This window comes from Rhinatrema bivittatum, chromosome 1 (genome assembly GCF_901001135.1).
Source record: "Rhinatrema bivittatum chromosome 1, aRhiBiv1.1, whole genome shotgun sequence".
NCBI lineage: Eukaryota > Metazoa > Chordata > Amphibia > Gymnophiona > Rhinatrematidae > Rhinatrema > Rhinatrema bivittatum.
Genome location: NC_042615.1, coordinates 273,074,731 through 273,093,569, shown reverse-complemented (window position 1 = coordinate 273,093,569; position 18,839 = coordinate 273,074,731). Strand labels below are relative to the sequence as shown.

Below are 18,839 nucleotides of genomic sequence, written 5' to 3'. Positions count from 1 at the left end.
ATGTATGAGGTATATTTGTGTGCACTGCCTCCATTGTATGCAAATATATCTCATATATATTCATTGTAGATGTTCTGAAAATCAGACCTGGTTGTGGCACTCCAGGACCAGAGCTGCCTTCCGGCGATATAAACCATAGTTTCTACAACTGTAAAATGTGTAACTAGAGACAAATTGAGAATTAGGCATGTGCATTCGATGACCATTCGTTTCACATTATGCGCGTATCTCTAGTACATGCATTAAGTTGTTGTGCGTGCACTATGGTAGGCTACGCACATACTAGAAATACACGCATCACATAAAACGAATGACCAACAAATGCAAATGCCTACTGAGTATCAGTACTGTAAACGACATTGGGCAATCACAAGTAAGATTCCAAGGGTGGAAGCATTTTGGTTATAGCAGCATATAACTGGAAAACACTAAGGGCCTGATCATCAAGGTATTTTCCCATAGACACAGAATGGGAGAAAAGCCATAGTGAATCAAGCAGTAAAATTGTAAACAGTAAGTTACAGTGATAGTTAAAAAACTCGTGACAAAATGAATGATTATGCTAAGGAAGCTTGATCTGGCATAGGGAATCTAAGAAGTACAGAGGAATTAGGACAGCAATAAAAAGGAGTATTGATATGATCACAAATGTTTCTGTTAGGCATATTAGTAATGGGATGAGAATAAAAAGACCATTATGGTTCACCAAAGAAGTAGAAGAAAAAATAAAAGCAAAGAGAATAGCATTCACAAAGTACAGACAGCTGAAGGACAAGGCCAGGCAAAATCACCAGAAACAAATAAAGGTGGCATGAAGGATAATTAGATTGGCAGAGGCACAAACAGACCAGTATATTTACTAATCAATGAAAGCAGGAATAAACATTTTCTTTAGACATATATGTGAAAAGAGAAAAATGTGAATAATAATTCAAGGGGAGAACAGGTTTAGGGAGGAGCAGGATCACAAGAAAACAGACACCTTTTGAACCAAAGGCAGCATCAGCCAGACTCCAGCAGAGGAGAGGGCCTGCAGTGAAAACTGGGCCTAGAATCACCCCTGCTGCTGCAATGGTCTGATCTGAAAACTAGTGAGTGGCCAGTGTGATACAGATTTAAAAAAAAAACTCCAGGGATCCTCTAGGAAACATACTGACCACATAGATAGACATGGCTTAATGGGGAAGAGTTAACATTTTATTTATTTATTATTCTTATATACTGACATTCAATCTCAATTGAGATATCACACTGGTTTACATTCAGGTACTATAGGTATTTCTCTATCCCCAGAGGGCTTATAATCTAAGTTTTTTATAAGTGAGGCAATGAAGGGTAAAGTGACTTGCCCAAGGTCACAAGGAGTGACAGCAGGACTCAAACCCTGGTCTCCTGGTTCATAGTCCACTGCTCTAACCACTAGGCTATTCCTCCTCCCTCCATGGTTTTAGCAATGGGAAGTCTTGCCTTACCAATCAATTTGATTTGATTTTTTTGAAGGTGTAGATAAACATGTGGATAACATTAAGCCAGTTGATACAGTATATTTAGATTTTCAGAAAACATTTGACAGATTCCCTTATGAGAGACACCTCGGGAAATTAAAAATGTCATGGAATAGGAGGCAATATCCTATTGTAGATTGGAAACTGGTTAAAAGACAGGAATCAGAGAGTAAGGGTAAGAGCAAGGGTAAATTTATTTTCAATATAACAATTTACAATAAAATTAACATAAAAACAAAAATATCATAATCTAACTAGATAAACGACGCTTGACCGACGTGCTGCAAATGCGCAGTAGAGAGCAGCTCTACTGCGCATGTGCGGGTGAGCACGTCGGTCTTAGGCAGCGTCAAAAAAAAAACAAAAACATGGCGGCGGTACCAGCAGCGGGTGGCAGTGGCGGCGGCAGCGGCCAGTAGCGAGGGAGGGAGGCGAGAGAGAGAGGGTGGGACGGACTGAGTGGGAGGGAGGAAGTGGGAGGGACGGAGAGAGAGAGTGGGAGGGAGTGACTGAGTGAGAGGGAGGGACTGAGTGGGAGGGACTGAGTGGGAGGGAGGGACTGAGTGGGAGGGAGGGATTGAGTGAGGGGGAGGGACTGGGAGGGAGGGACTGAGTGAGAGGGAGGGAGGAGTGGGTGAGTGTGTGGGAGAGAGGTAGGGGGTGGGGAAGAGTGAGGGGAGAGTGAGAATGAGGGAGAGGTGAGAGTCAGGGATGTGAGTAAGTGGAAGGGGGAGAGGGAGAATGAGGGAGAGGTGAGAGACACGGCCGCAGCGGCGGCGGTGAAGACGGGCAGCAGCAGTGAGGGAGGAGAGAGAGAGGGACGGACTGAGAGAGAGGGAGGGACTGAGTGAGAGGGGAGGAGAGAGAGGGAGTGGGACTGAGTGAGAGGGAGGGAGTGGTACTGAGTGAGAGGGAGGGAGGGAGTGGGACTGAGTGAGAGGGAGAGGGGGGACTGAGTGAGGGGGGGAGGGAGTGAGTGGGACTGAGTGAGGGGGGAGGGAGTGAGTGGGACTGAGGGAGGGAGTGGGACTGAGAGAGAGGGAGGGAGTGGGACTGAGGGAGAGTGAGTGGGAGGGAGAGAGGGGGGGAGGGAGTGAGTGAGACTGAGTGGGAGGGAGGGACTGAGTGAGAGGAGAGGGAGGATGGGGAGGAGTGGGTGAGTGTGAGGGAGGGAGGTAGGGGGTGGTGAAGAGTGAGGGGAGAGAGAATGAGGGGGAGGTGAGAGACAGAGGGATGTAGCCCGTTTTAACGGGCTTAACGGCTTGTATAGACAATAAAAGACAACTAAGGACACCTAGCACCAAGCTCTTTATCTCTCAAAAACACAAATGCTGCCCCCTTCGTCCCCATCCTCATCTCTCTCACACACAGACACATCCCCCAGCATCTCTCCTCACCTCAGTGATCCCCATTTAGCCCCTCCTCACCTCACAGAAATGTGCCCCAGGCTCCTTTCCTCCAATCCTGTTCCCCGCCTGCTACCTGGGAATGGAGGGGTTAGATCAGGAAGCAGAGGGCTGTTCTCTGCTGAGAGAGACTGAACACAGCTGGAAGAAAGCAAATCTTTACTCATCCTGCTGCCCTACAATTTTGTCACCCTAGGCACAGGCGAAGTGTGCCCATTGATAAATCCAGGCCTGGTCCTAGTCTAAGACCTGCGATAGGGAAGTAAGAGTGAAGGCAAAACACTTGCTACAGCACCCCTGTATGGTTGCTGCAGTGGTAGGCTCCTATTTTCAAACAGCAGATGGGATGTAGAGTCAGTGCGGCATTTCCATTTCCAGTTTAGCACACAGACGATCTTTCTTTGCTTTGTCTCCCTGTTTCAGGATGGCTGGTCCTCACATCCTTGGCCACCAGAAGTAGAAAGTGAGACACCAGAAGTAGGAAGTGAGACAGTATTTCTTTCTGTTCCACTACCTGGCTAGAAGGGTTGCCTCAGCAGTTGGATTGTTTGGAGAGATTTTTTTTTTATCATTGTTCTTATTTCTCCAGGTTCCCCTTGCCCTGTTCCACGGAGGGATGTTCCCTACCTTGGAAAAAGTTTGGAAGAGAGAAACCCTCGCTTTTCCATCTCACATACAATGCTTGGATAAGGACGATTCTGCCTTTCGAGGAATGTTTTTCTGGAGAGGATTTTTGCCTTTTGTTTTGGGAGGAAGTTTTCTGCCACTTTTTGCCCAGAAATGGAAAAAGAGAAGAGTTTCCCCTGCCATACTGATTATTAGGATTTTCAGCCAGAAAGATCAATCGATCAGCAGAGAAGAGTGTTGGAGAAGAAAAGGATTTGATCTGGAGAACCCCACAGGAGCCTCTGCCCCTGGAGGGAAAAAAGGACTAGAGATGTGCATCGTTTTTTGTGTTCGTGTCGTTCTTCGTTTTTCGGAGCGCACTGTACTGTATCAGCCCGTTTATGGCTTACAATCTAAGGGCCTTAGTAAAGTAGGCCCTTAGATTGTAAGCCCTCTGGGGCAGGGAAATACCTACTATACCTGATTGCAACTCACCTTAAGCTTGGATTTGGAAAAGCGAGTAACTAAATCTAAATACAGAGAAAATAAAAGGAAGTCCATCCACAGAAGTTTGCCCAGGGTCCCTTAAGTGGTTAAATCAGCCCCGAAGGGTATGGAAGTAATACTAAAGAAAAGGACAGTGCAGCACCTTTAGTGTCTTAGCTCCTATGAAGCCAATATTTAGCACTACTCAGCCAAAGTAGTGACTTATCCAGCTAAGTAGTTAGCCAGATAAATTGTGAGCAGGATACGGGCATTTCAGGGAGGAGCTACTTATCTGGTTTGAATATCAGATATCCAAACATATACATTTAAGTTAACCGGGTAACTTAGGCCTGCTCAATGGCATGCTAAAGTCAGCTGGATAAGACTTATCCGGCTTACTTTCAACTTATATGGGGGTATTCAGCAGTACAGCTGGATTAGTTTAACCCGGTTAACTTGCTTAGCCAGATATATTTGAATATTTACCCCCTATGTGCATAGATCTTTGGCTTGGCTTGGAAATGTCCTTTTTCAAGCAGGTTAATTTATGAGTGTAATGAAGCTGCATGCACGTTTTAGGCGATTGAAAATTCACAATACTATGGAATAGAAGAGGCACAACTGCACACCACAAATTCTTGCTAAAAATCCCTGCACCAGCAAAGATGCAAGACAGGATTCTCTACAGAAATGTCAAGCAGGATTTCACACATGATAATTTTATAACTCTATATGGATAATTTTATTTTTAAGGATTTTTTTTGTTTTTGCAATTTAACTTTTACTGGATTTCTATTTGCTTCCTTATATTTGATCATTCTTTGATGAAATATAAAGATCATCTTTATGATTATCTTAATTATCTTTATATTTGATCATTCTTTGATCAAATATAAAGATTATCTTAGGATAATCATTCTTTGATCATTCTTTATATTTGATCATAAAGTTACCATCTTTCCACTGTGTTCCTCCAAAAAAAGTCAATGTATCTCTGTGTGTTTTGGGTCAGAAGTTGCAATGTGCAAAGCTCCTACCAGGAGCTCCGTCAGCCCCTCGCTCCGCATCTCCCACTCACCGTGTAATTAGAGGAAACGGTCACTTCCTCTCCATCTGCTGTGTAATGAGTCTCCGTGTAATCCGGGGAAAGCAGCTGGCTGCAAGGAAAGTAGGAAATCAAACTGGTTAGGAAAAGGAATTACAGTTCAGTACAGTCAGTAGCTTTGATTCAGTTCTTTCTCAAGCAGTATCCTTCCAGTTTGTAAATAAGTGTCACCAGATCAACTCTAAGAATCTGGAGCAGACAGCAATAATGCAGATTATATAAGAACAGATCAAGGTGACCACTTGAGTTCTACGTTAAAATGATTGTATTGTACTTCCAAGAAAGGCACGGGGCTAACTGCACGGAGCAGCAATTACAACCCTAAACAGAGGGTGTGGGGAAACCTGCACAGAGCGTCAGATACAACCCTAAACACTGAAGGGCCAGTTTCATCTTTTTTATGCCAATATTTATCATGTTAATAAATGTGAGAGCGCAGGAGGTTCACAGGCAAAAAGGCGAGGACTCTTGTACTTTCTTGCTGCTGTTTGTTGCATCTTGGTCATGGCTAGGCAAGTGGTTAGACCAGAGCAGTGGCTTAAGAACCAGGAAAGTCGGGGTTCAAATCCTGTTTCTCCCACCTATACTCCTTGCGACTTTACACAATTCACTTCACCCTCCACTGCATCAGGTACAAACTTAGGGTCTGATTACTAAGCATATCCCTCATAGACACCGAATGGAAGAAAAGGCTGGGTAAACCAGGCCATTAGATCGAAAATCCTCTGGGGAATGAAAATACCTATTGTATCTGAATGCAACTCAGCTTAGGTTTGAAAAAAAGAGTAATTAAATCTAATCCAAATCTGGTACCCAAAAGATTTCCTCTGCACCTGCTTCATGAGATATATCTTTTCATGTGCTTTCTTACTGCATGCTTATTTTCTCCCATCTGTAATTACTGACTCAGTGTGTCCTTTACAGGCTGTTTGTTATATAAGAAATACGATACAAATGCAAGCATGCTGTAAAACCAGTAACTGACGAATTACTGCTTCATAGGGGCTCCTGTCTCCCCTGTGCAGGGAGAAAGCAATCCACTCTAATGTGGCTACTGGCCTACTGCCCGTTTCTTCATAAGTCCAGCTACCGAGGACAGGGTAGCCCTGTGAAGAGACAGAAACTCTCATCCTCCGGGGGTTGTCACTTCAAAGCCTGCCCTGCACTAGAAAGCGACTAACGGTTATCACTGTGGACGGGCAGAGCGGGATCTGCCTCCCCATCCTCAAAAGCACACCTACGTCAGACACTAGCATGCGCTCAGTAATTCCTAAACCCCGGTCCAGCCCGCGCTGGAGTCAGTACTGCGGTGACCTAGAGATCACATGACCCTGCAGGAAGTTTAACCGAAGTTGTAACTGAAAGATAATTCAAAAACCAGATACGGACATTTCCAGACTTCACCGCGGTCTCCTAAATAGGCAGGGGAGTCTAGCTGTTGTCACTGCACTGTCCCCATCTTTCCTCCGTCTCGCTCCCATTCCTCGCGTGCACACAGACAGACAGACAGACACGCAAACACACAATCAGCATGGAAACATTCACGCGCAGGCAGAAAGACAGCGTGAAAGATGTGCACCGTCTTGGGACGGGCATCTTTGAAAGCCGAAGCAGCTGAAGTGCTTAGGGAAGGGACTGAGGTCCAGAGAAAGCAGGCAGAGCCCCCCCCCCCCCCCCCCCCCCCCCCCCCCCCCGCCATGACAAAACTGCCTTAAAAGGAAGGGTGCGGGACTACAAGACCAGGGAAAGAGGAGGTCAGCACACAATTCCCGTCTAATCTGTCAATCCAAACCCTCCTAGTGTCTGCCTCTGGCTTCAGGCATGTGTTTATAAAATATATTCAGCGTGATTCATAATTTCACGTTCGGTTCCAAGCTCCGTCAAGCCATATATGTTTTCTTTTCCCCCTCTCGTCTCACACAAGTTTGTATACTCTTTGATAAGATGGCATGGAAAGCTCGCTTGGCAACCAACATAAAACTTGGAGGGGGAATGGTGGTGGTTGGGGGGAGGGGTGACCTCCCCCTTTTTTAACCTAACCTTTACCCTCAGGCTCCTTCCAAAGAAGAAAAATCTGGGAGCTGATGCTTAGCTACGAAGAGTTTTATAGATTGTTAACCTGAAACCTGAGAACACAGAGGGTAAGCAGGGACGGGAGTGTGGGAAGAAATACCTAAAGTAGCTAAACCAGGCACAGGATGGCCACAGATCTTCCAGTCAATGGATTCACTAAAATTTAAGGAAGTTTGGCCCTAGCCCAACAAAATGCCAGCTCTCTCATACTTGACCTAAGCAACAGCTGACATGACTGCACAGCACTGATTCAGCTACTGATTATAAAGCAATGTAAAGCCTCTGGCCACTTTTCTCCTAGCTCTTGCTAACCTTTTGCTCCTCCTCCCATTATGAGTGATGCCTATTTTTAGAAGAATTTCAGCATGGCACGGGAATGAGAATCAAATGACGGAAGACCCTATGAGAATCCGTTCTCCTGATTCTTCACTGTCCCGGGAGACTGTTGCTGTGCCAGACATGAGTCACATATCCAACAGAGTCGTTATAGTAATGCCAGGCTTTCAGGAGTTTTGCATGCTCATTCCTCGGCAGGCAGGGCTGAAAGAATTCGTAAAGAGAGTCTGGCAGAAGTCTATAGTTTTTGGAAAATAAAGTGAACTAAGATCACCTTAGAAAGTGGTCATTACTGATTTTGACCTCCTGACTTCAGGACTAGCTGTGAGGATAGGAAGCTGCAGTTACAAAAAAAAAAAAAAAAGAGTAAAATATACATAACATAGGGACCCGAGACCATCGCTCCGGCAGTCTCGCTTCCTCCTCCCTTTGTAAATAATACTACATGACAACTGTATGGTATAACAAAAGGCCGCAGTTTTATTAAACATAACCCGAGCCAACATCATAACATCAATACAAATAACATCCCTTCCTCCACTTCCTCCGCCGCCTCCCGCTCTTCGCTTACACCGCGGCCCGGTGATAAGCAGGCATTTGGCCCCCCTTTTTCCCCTACTCACCCCGCCGCGTCACAGCGAGGGTAAGCTTGCGGCCTGAGCATCGGCCCCCCCCTTGCTCTTTAGGCCTTCCCGTGCAGCAGCTCCAAGCCACACGGGCATTCCTCCCCCCCCTTCCGCACATTCTATTACAATATCAGAATACAATCCAACATATGGCTCGGGTTTTCCGCCGCCACTGCGACATGTACACAGAAGCACCAGCAATAAACCTCAAACAAAGGGAGGGAGGGCGGGTAGAAATGCTCTGCTTGCTACGCTGCCTGGGTCTCAACTGACCCTCTCCCTACGCTTTCCCCTTGCTACCCTGCCTAACCACCAATGGGAGCGCAGCATTCGAAAGATGCTGCCTCCCATTGGCGCCCCGCCAGCTCAATCCCTCCCCCTCCCCCCCCCCCCCCCCCCCCCCACAGCTCCCTCCCCTGCTCGTCCGTCTCTGTGCTCGCGCCCATGTTATGGGCGGCGATTCCGGACGGGCCCGGATCGCCTCCTCTAACATAGGGACCCGAGACCATCGCTCCGGCAGTCTCGCTTCCTCCTCCCTTTGTAAATAATACTACATGACAACTGTATGGTATAACAAAAGGCCGCAGTTTTATTAAACATAACCCGAGCCAACATCATAACATCAATACAAATAACATCCCTTCCTCCACTTCCTCCGCCGCCTCCCGCTCTTCGCTTACACCGCGGCCCGGTGATAAGCAGGCATTTGGCCCCCCTTTTTCCCCTACTCACCCCGCCGCGTCACAGCGAGGGTAAGCTTGCGGCCTGAGCATCGGCCCCCCCCTTGCTCTTTAGGCCTTCCCGTGCAGCAGCCCAAGCCACACGGGCATTCCTCCCCCCCCTTCCGCACATTCTATTACAATATCAGAATACAATCCAACATATGGCTCGGGTTTTCCGCCACAACAAAGATCTGGCTACAGTCTTTGTACCCCCACTGCGGCCCCAGAAGCCAGCTGCCGACGCAGCCCATCTTCCAAGGCACTATTGAACAGGTCAATACCAACTTCGGAAAGGTGGATCCCGTCTCCCAGGAAATAACCCTCCAAAAGGTCCCAAGACCACTGATGCCGAACCCAAAAACCACCCTCCCGGACCAACCATTTACCTATTTGACGGTTCAATTTTTTGACGCCATGGCGCCATAAAGGCTCACCTTGGTGGCGTAAGCGAATAATCATATCCGACCAACCCAAGTGAGTGTGGGGCAATCGATTAAGAAGAGATGCCAAATCCTTGCGCATCATTTTGAGCAATTCCCTACAGGTCAGGTGCCCAATATTATTGCCACCCAAATGAATGATGACCCAGCGAGGGACACCCCAGCGATCAATATTGCCTTGCAAAATGTCACAGAGCTCCCCCCATTTCATCCCTCCTTTTCCGATCCAGCGCACAGTGACGTGTCGACGATCAAGATTCAAGTTCTCGCCATTCGGCCGCTTCTTAGCCCGGCGATAGGCACGGTGAATAAAGGAATGACCCACGATCCAGGCACATTCCCCGCTGTATGCTCCCCTGACCCGATCTGCAAGACAAAAAGCCAGATTACGAAGCAGCCAAGGGGAGGAACCGCGCATTACCGCCGCACGTAAGCCCGGAACACATCCGACTTCCATCTCCCCAACGCCTGTATCCCCGCAACCGACCAGCCCAGTTCCGCTGCCGTGGTAGCCGCACCAATGCGAAATGAATGGGACGTATAACGTCCAACCTCCCACCCAAAACTGCCCACCACCCTACGCAAGACAGCAACAAACTGATACCGGGTGAGAGGGGAGCCGTCCGCATGCACGAGAAAATGACCCCCGACCTCCGGCCGCAGCGCTACATACGCCTGCGCCAACCGCACCGGACACACCACCCCGCACGCCGCCCGGACTAAAGATATCACGGCGCCCTTGCCCAGTTGATCAGTTTTGGACCGCCGGATGCGAAGCGTGACGCTCTCCGCATACACGGACACATCCCCAACCAGGAAACCGGCCTGATCGCCGGCCGCCTTAGACCGTGCAACCAATTCCCCGATGCGAAGAGCACCAAAGAAGGCCCAAGAAAAAGCCAAACGAAACAACAGCAGCTCGTAAGCCGAGTCACAAATCGTCCGCAGACCGGAGGCCAAGGCGATCAAATCCCCATACCGAATAGGCCGTCGTCTGTCCATCCGTACACCTGCCCCCCCTGCCCCAGCCGGCTAATAGCTTCGTAACTAGGAAACTACGCAAAGGAGGGACGTGACCCGCCAATTTACGAAAAAACGTAAAACCGGCCAATTGACCCCGAACGGCCGCCAGGGAAAAACCCGCGGACTTAGCCCACAAGATGAACTTGACGACCGCCGAATCGGGCACCCGACCCCCGGACCAGCCCTGGGATAAGAGAAAACGATGGACGGCAGCGTTCCCCGCCACATAGGATCTCCACGTCGTCGGAGCCACGGAACACCGGATCAAGTCCCAGATGTCGTCAGGCCAAGGGTCCACAAGTGCGCCGGGACCGGCTCTCCCAGCCGTTCTGCCTGAGGTGCCGCTGCCCGAAAGGAGTCCCACTTAAAACGAGAGAGAGCATCAGCTATGAGGTTCAATGACCCTGGAACGTGTTGCGCACGCAACTGAACATTCAACTGTAAGCATAACAAGACCATGACTCGTAAAAGAGCGGACACCTTGGGGCACTTAGCGGATTGCTTGTTCACCACCTGGACGACTGCGAAATTATCGCACCACCAGACTATTTGTCGATTTGCCAGGTGCCGCCCCCAGATAGTCAAGGCCACCACAATCGGGAAAAGTTCAAGGAAGGTAATGTTCCTTACGATACCCTCAGCGAACCAAGAAGGAGGCCAGGGCTCGGCACACCACCGACCGCGGAAATAGAGGCCCAAACCCGAAGCCCCCGCAGCATCAGAATACAACTCCAGCTCGGCTGTGGACACTTCTCGCTCCCGCATCAAGCAAACGCCATTGAACGAGTGCAAAAATTCCTCCCAGATCGCCAATTCCGCTTTTACCGGCCGGGACACGCGAATGAAGTGATGAGCGAACCGCACTCCCACCGTCCGGAAGGACAATCTACGAATGAACGCCCGGCCCATGGGGATGACACGACACGCAAAATTCAAGGAGCCGATCAACGATTGTAACTGACGCAAGGTAACCTTGGCCGCCCTCTTCACCGTGCGAACCAAGGTCCGCAGCTGCTGTACTTTATCTAATGGCAAACGACAAACCATGGCCATGGTATCCAGCTCAATCCCCAGGAACGTGAGGCGGGTGACAGGACCCTCCGTCTTGTCGTGTGCTATAGGGACGCCAAAACGTGCGGCCGTGTGGAGAAAACCACACAACTGCCGCTGACACGCATCCGAATCGCCGGGGCCAACAAAGAAAAAGTCATCGAGATAATGCAGCGAGTCAGCGCACCCGTTGTGCCGGATCGTAGCCCAGTGTATAAATGTGCTGAACGCCTCAAAAAACGCACACGACACTGCGCAGCCCATCGGCAAGCAACGATCAACGAAGTACCCGCCCTCAAAGGAGAAGCCCAACAAAGGGAAACAAGACGGGTGAATGGGCAGCAAGCGAAAGGCTGATTCAATGTCAGCCTTCGCCAGCAACGCTCCCGGCCCGGCTTTACACACCAACGCCACCGCGTCATCAAAGGAGGCATACTTCACCGCGCACGCCGCTTTCGGAATAAAGTCATTAACCGACCCCCCGGCCGGATGGGATAAATTCAGAATCAGGCGAAATTTCCCAGCTACCTTTTTGGGAATGACAGCCAACGGGGATAAGTGCATCTGCTCGTATGGGCGAGCCGCAAAAGGGCCAACAATACGCCCCAAATCAAGTTCCTCCTGCAATTTGGCCTTGGCCACCTGTGCCAGGTGAAAGACGGACTTGGAATTTCTTGCCCTGCCCCCATGCCCCGGACCCGTATATGGGATACGAAAACCGTCCCGGAACCCGTCTCGCAAGAGATCCGCGGCTATCCTATCCGGATAAGCACTCAAACCCGCGATCAATTCAGGAACGAAAATAGGGGAGGCTGCCTTGTGAAGTAAGAGTGACCTATTTGGGCCCCTTAGGGACCCCGATTCCTGCCCCTTGCGAACACTTAAGGGCAGAGTGCGCGCCGCCGCAGGTGGCGCAAGCGTGTCGGAACTTACACTGAGGAAACAGGCACGTAAGTTTGTTGTAGCGCCAACAAACATCCGTTGCCCCTCCCGCACTCCCGGAGCTAGCTCCCCCTTTATGCGCCCCCCCCAGCTCGAAAGGAATACGCACCAGCCCCGGAGGCCGGCACCGCACCCACGGGGACGGGAGCTCCAGAACCCCGCTGACTGGTGCGCACAGCACCTGCGCTCTTATTAGTCATCTGTGTTAACCACAGATGTATATCCTGGGAGCCCCAGGACGTATACGTGTTCCCTGCCATCTTGTCCCGGAATTTCTCGTCATAGTTGAGCCAGGCCCAACCATCATAATCCCGGAACGCACCCAAAATGCTGTCCGCGTAGGACAGCAAAGCACCGTACTGGGAGGGCTCAAAGTGACTGACTACACTGGCTAACCGTAAAAACCCCCGCATCCAATTGACGATGTTTTTTGCAATGCGCGGTGCCGAACCGGATTTCCTAAGACGCTTTTTTGCTTTCTTAGATAACCTCTTCCCCCCCCGTCTGCCTTCCAGAAGCTTGAATATATTAACGAATTTGCACTTGCGAATACGCTTAACCATTCGAGTCGGGACCTCCTCCCACAATTCGGATAACTGCACCACGGCCGGGTGACCCGCCTCACATTTAGGACCTTCCCCTAGCAAGACCCGCCGACTATGCTGATCCGTACTAACGCTCGAAGCCGAGGAGGAAGAGCTAACACTGGACGCAGCCCGAGAACGGCGCCGCTTCCCGTTACTGTGACGACCCCGTCGCAGCGACCCGTCCTTACCCACATCGACGTGATCGCTGAGAGCGCCCTCCGTCTGCTGGTCCGAGGCCTCAGTGCCTACTGCCGTCAGCCGCTCGCCGTCTCCCGAACAATGTGCAGCCATGGTCCTGGCACCTTGGGCTTCCCGGTTCCTCCAGGCTTCACGGCTGGACGGGCCAGGGAGATCGTCCTCAGCAGCATCTGTGAAAAAAGGCCGCCCGCCGTGTCCCCTTGGGACCCCCGCGCGCCGCGCCGCGCTCGCAGGCAGAGGCTGCTCCCGGTGCCAAGACACGCCAGGATGGTCAGCAGCTGGACCGGTGGCAGCAGGGAAAATTGGGGCGCCCATCGAGACCCCCGGCATGGGCGGCCATCCGCCGAAGCCCGCGCCACCACCCACACCACCGTCGCCAGGGCCGGAAACAAAGCGGTACCCGGACCTGGCCAAGTGATTTAAAACCTCGGCTATCAACTCTGCCGTGACAGCCGGGGCGGGCGCGGTAGGGGGGCAAGGCAGTGGAGGGGCAGAGGTGCGACGCCTACCCCGAGAAGAGGACACGGGGGATTGCGGCGGGAAAGGCCGCCGAGCTGCGCCATAATGGCGAACCGCAGGGTCCGCTCCCGCAGAAGACCGGCCTACCCGGGACCGGCCCGTGCGGGAGCGTGCCCGGGCAAGGACGGGGCTAGGTGCAATGGAAGAGGCTGCCAGAAGTCCAGAGGGTGGTCTCCCCTCAGGGGAAGATGAAACGGGGCAAGGCCCCGAAGCCAGGGGAGGCAGCAATGGCTCTGGGAGGGCCGGGAGGAAGGCAGCCGTTGGAGGGGGAGGGATTGCCGACCACGCGGGCAGGGCAGGCAAGGCCAGAGCCTCACCGACTGGAGGGGCCGCGAAAAGGCCGAAGTGAGAACCCGGGCTGATGCTAGGGGGGGGGGGTATCCGGCTCCGGGCCGCTTTCCCCAGAGTCCGCAGCAGCGAAGGCGTGAACGGGAGGGGGGCGGGCGGGGCTAGAAGCGAGTGGGGAAATGAGTGAAGCGGGGGCAGTAGGGGCAGCGGGACTCACCAGGTCCGGAGCCGGCAAAGGACAAGAAGTAGCCGGGGAGAGAGGCCGTTTGGGGGGAGCCGCCGAAGACGCGCGGGAGGATCGAGCCCGCGATTTCGGCGCCGCTTGCGCCCGGGAACGCCGCATGATTTCGAGAGACGCCGCAGCAAGGCAAATGTAAGCGCACGAGGCAGCTGGGACTCAGACACGCAGCACACAGAAATGCTCTGCTTGCTACGCTGCCTGGGTCTCAACTGACCCTCTCCCTACGCTTTCCCCTTGCTACCCTGCCTAACCACCAATGGGAGCGCAGCATTCGAAAGATGCTGCCTCCCATTGGCGCCCCGCCAGCTCACTCCTTCCCCCTCCCTCCCCCCCCCCCCCCCCCCACAGCTCCCTCCCCTGCTCGTCCGTCTCTGTGCTCGCGCCCATGTTATGGGCGGCGATTCCGGACGGGCCCGGATCGCCTCCTCTTACATTTGTAGAGCCAAGCACACAAAACAAAACGTATCAAAGCAAATGGTGGCCGCCAGGATGTGCACTGGGAGGGGGAGCCACAAGCAGTAAAATAAAGGTCAGTTTCCATGATCCCGCCTAGATGCAAAATCTGCTGGTAGTTTTGTAGACAATCTTCAAAGAAAGCTACAGGCGAAGCTTATACCAATGCCTAGTGGCCAAAGCATGTGGGAATTTTGCACTTCCTGTTTCTTTGGGTGGAAGACCTAAGGAGAGGGAGTAGGCATGCAGATTTGAAAATTCCGTTCTGAGTCTGCAGGTGACTCCTCTGACCTAAACAAGCGACCAGGAACACCCCTTCTTAATTTGACTAAAAGTGCAAGCATTGTGAACTCCAAGCATGCTTTTTAGTTATTCTGAGGAGGGTAATTTTAGGATAGGACTTTTTTCCTGAGTATATTGCTCTCCCTTCCCCATTTTTAATTTAATTTTATAATAAGGTTTTTTTTTACATATTTTTTTGTCTTTTTGTTATTGTATATTGTTTTGTTTTGTTTTTATTGTTTTTAATTTACACTGATTTAAAAAAAAAAAATTAAGGCCTATATTCAGACACAGTACGGATAGCAAAGTTATTGACTAACTCTGAAGGCATATTCAGCAGTGCAGCCACACTACTGAATATAGCCGGCTATCTTAATTGGTATTTTTATTCCTTATACTGTAAGGGGTAATAGCGCGTGGAAAACGTGCGGTCAAACACGGGCTAACAGTGCGCTCCAATACTGTATCGGCCCATTAGAGGGCTAAGTCATCCAGCTAACTCCAACCCAACTCCTCCCAGTTATACTCCTGGACCGCCCCTAACTTATCCAGCTAAATTCTAACCCCCAAGCTTATTAGCCGGCTAGAATTAAGCCAGATAAAAGTTGAATATAGCCGGGTAAATCACTTAGACAAATAATTATTATGTTATGTTATGTTATATGTCTAAATGGCTTTTGAACATGGACCTGCTTAATTCTTTTTTTGTATGGTCTTATTGTACTATCCTGTTTATTTAACGATTGTGTATGTAATTTGATAAGATGGCATGATAAGGTATTCAACCATGATAAGGTATTCAACCATACACGATTGTGTATGTAATTTGATAAGATGGCATGATATGGTATTCAACCATGAAGGTCGGTATAGAAAAATGCTAAATAAATAAATAAATAAATAATTTCTGTTATCCTCCAAGAGCATTTGGATTGTGCAAGCTATAAATTACTCAAATAAATAAATACACAGAGGTGGTAACTTTTAAACAGGCACACGTGCACTCTTTGTAGGTCCGCGCCCATTTCATAATGTGCGCGCAGATATGTATGCATGTTATAAAATAGCCAGAACGTGCACACGTGTGCGCACAATTTTAAGTGGACATGCGCCTATGCTCGCAAATGCCGCTTCTGCACAAGTGGGAGAATTTTAATAGATGCGTGCCAATGCCATTACCAGTTTTCCCAGTTCGTTCCCAGTTCACTCAGGTAAGAGATAAAACTTCCAATCCTCCCTAATTTAAAAGCCTCCCTTCTCCCCAGTTAGCCCCAACTCTTAAAAACCCTGCAATATATCTATTTATCTTTATTTTATTAAGTACACATTCTCCATAGCAGAAGTAAAGTTACACGGCAGCGGGACCCTGGTATGCGCCTGTGCGCATAAGTATTTATGCACTCATTTGAAGTTGAAACCCAGATACGCCCATGCCCCACCCAGACCACGCCCATTCCCCGGCTCTTTCTTGGAACTTTCCATTTGTGCGCACAGCAGGAGATATGTGTGTCCTCGGGCAGCTTTCAAAATCCGCTTGGCGCATGCCGGACCAACATATTCGCATATCTCCTACTTTTGGTGAGTGTCAGGCTTTTAAAATTCACCTTTAAATGTAGAAATGTTCCCTCTTTCTTACTACTGAGGTTAGGTTTCTTATTACTGAGTCAATTATCAGTGGTTTACTGAAGGGCAAACAGCTACATTTTCCAAACAAAAAATAACATGTTTTGTAAGTCATTTGTCTTTTCTCTTTATGCTAACCGTTTGGCTTCTCTATTAGAAGAATAAGAAAACTACAAAATGAAATTACCTGACAGCCTGACAGCAACTGGATTACATCTGGCAGATTAGGAATAAAATATAGTAACACTGTAGCATAGTAAATGATTGAAAAAGCAGACCAAAATAGTCTATCTAGTCTGCCCAGTAAGATTTTTTACTTTTTTAGAGTAATGGCTGCAACTCCATCAGGTTACCCTCTCATGTCTTCTGTTAAGGGTAATATCTGCTGCTCCGTGCAGGTTACACCAATTAGGGTGTGCATTAGTTTGCAACATATTGGCAATCCGTAATGTATACGCCATATTCGTTGTATTCGTGGGGCTCATGAAACATATGGCGAACCCACACGAATACAACATATCACTAACGAATAAACCCCCACCCTCCTGACCCCCCAAGACTTGCCAAAAGTCCCTGGTGGTCCAGCGGGGGTCCTGGAGCGATCTCCTGCACGCGGGCTGTCGGCTGCCGGTATTCAAAATGGCGCCGATAGCCTTTGCCCTTACTATGTCACGGGGCTATCGGCGCCATTTTGAATACCGGCAGCTGACAGCCCGAGTGCAGATCGCTCCAGGACCCCTGCTGGACCACCAGGGACTTTTGGAAAGTCTTGGGGAGGTCAGGAGTCCCCCCCCAAGACTTGCCAAAAGTCCCTGCCCAATGGCACCAGTAGCCCCTGTGACATAGTAAGGGCAAAGGCTATCGGCGCCATTTTGAATACTGGCAGCCGACGGCCCGAGCGCAGGCGATCGCTCCAGGACCCCCGCTGGACCACCAGGGATCTTTGGCAAGTCTTGGGGGGGTCAGGAGGGTGGGGGGTTGTAGTAAATTAAATTTAAAGGGTTGGAATGGGGCTTTTTTGGGAAACTAATACATATGAAACTAATAAATGAATCGGGGTCCCCCAAGAACGGATGCAACGGATTTGGGTCCCAACGAATCTGAATACCAAAGGGGACGAATCTGTCCCTGCTGCACATCCCTAACATCAATTAACAAAGGTTAGCCCTTTTCTTCATTTCCATCCTTAAGCCATTCAGGATACTCTGAGATCGGTATTCAAATGCTAGATAGCCGGATAAGTGGGACTTATCCGGCTATCTAGCAGCCGCTGAATATCGGTTATATTACCACTTATCCAGCTATCTGGCTAAGTAGTGATATTCAGTCTTAGAAGGATAACTTATTCAGCTAAGTTAGACCTCTTCAATAGCAGGTCTAAACTTCAACAGATAAGACTTTTCTGTCCAAGTAGCAATTTTTCTGAGGGTATTCAGTAGTATAGCCATGCAGCTGAATATCCCATCTAAGATAGCCAGATATTTCTATCTGGCTAACTTAACCGAATGGCTAGGTTTTCAATATTGACTTCTCTGTGTTTATCCCAAATCCTTTTGAATTCCATTAATGTTTTTCTCTTCACTGCCTCTTCCAGGAGGGCAAGCTATGCATCCACCATCCTTTCAATGAAGAAAAGTTTCCTGGAGCTTCATATCAAGTCCCCTAGAAAAGGCTTGATTCCCATGTATCATTAATACCCTTCAGGTAGTTAGAAGTCTGTATCATATCTCCCCTGGGTATACATATTTAGGTCCTTCAGTCTCATCTCATAAGTTTTTTGTGCAGACCCCATACAATTTTGGTCACCTTTCTCTGGATTGCTTCCATCCTGTCTCTTATCCTTTTTGAGATACGGTCTCCAGAATTGAACACAGTACTCCAGGTGAGGCCTCACCAGGGACCTGTATAGGGGCATTATCATTCCTTTTCCCTGCTGGTTATTCCTCGCTCTGTGCAGCCCAGCATCCTTCTAGCTTTAGCCACCATCTCTTTACATTGCTTTGCTGCCTTCAGATTCTCACATTATCGCCCTGAAGTCTCTTTTCTGGTCTGTGCACATCAATCTTTCACTCCCTATCACATAGAGCTCCTATAGATTTCCACACCCCAAATGCATGACTCTGCATTTCTTGGCACTGAATCCCAGTTGCCAAACCTCAAACTCAAACCTCAAACTTTCTTAGATCACTTTTCATTCTCTCTACCCCTTCAGGTGTGTACAATTGTTGCGGATCTTGGTGTCGTCTGCAAAAAGACAAACTTTTCCTTCTACCCTTTCCTCTATGTCACTCACAAAGATATTGAAAGGAACTGACCCCAGAACCAATC

At 49.4% G+C, this 18,839-nt stretch overlaps 1 protein-coding gene across 1 annotated transcript in view; it reads right to left on the bottom strand.

Moving 5' to 3' along the window:
* The window catches only part of LOC115087490 (disintegrin and metalloproteinase domain-containing protein 33-like), a 369,144-nt gene that overhangs the window by 110,667 nt on the left and 239,638 nt on the right, over nt 1–18,839 (bottom strand). The window contains 1 exon segment of the mRNA XM_029594743.1: nt 5,082–5,160. Within this exon segment, the coding sequence (XP_029450603.1) occupies nt 5,082–5,160 (79 nt within the window).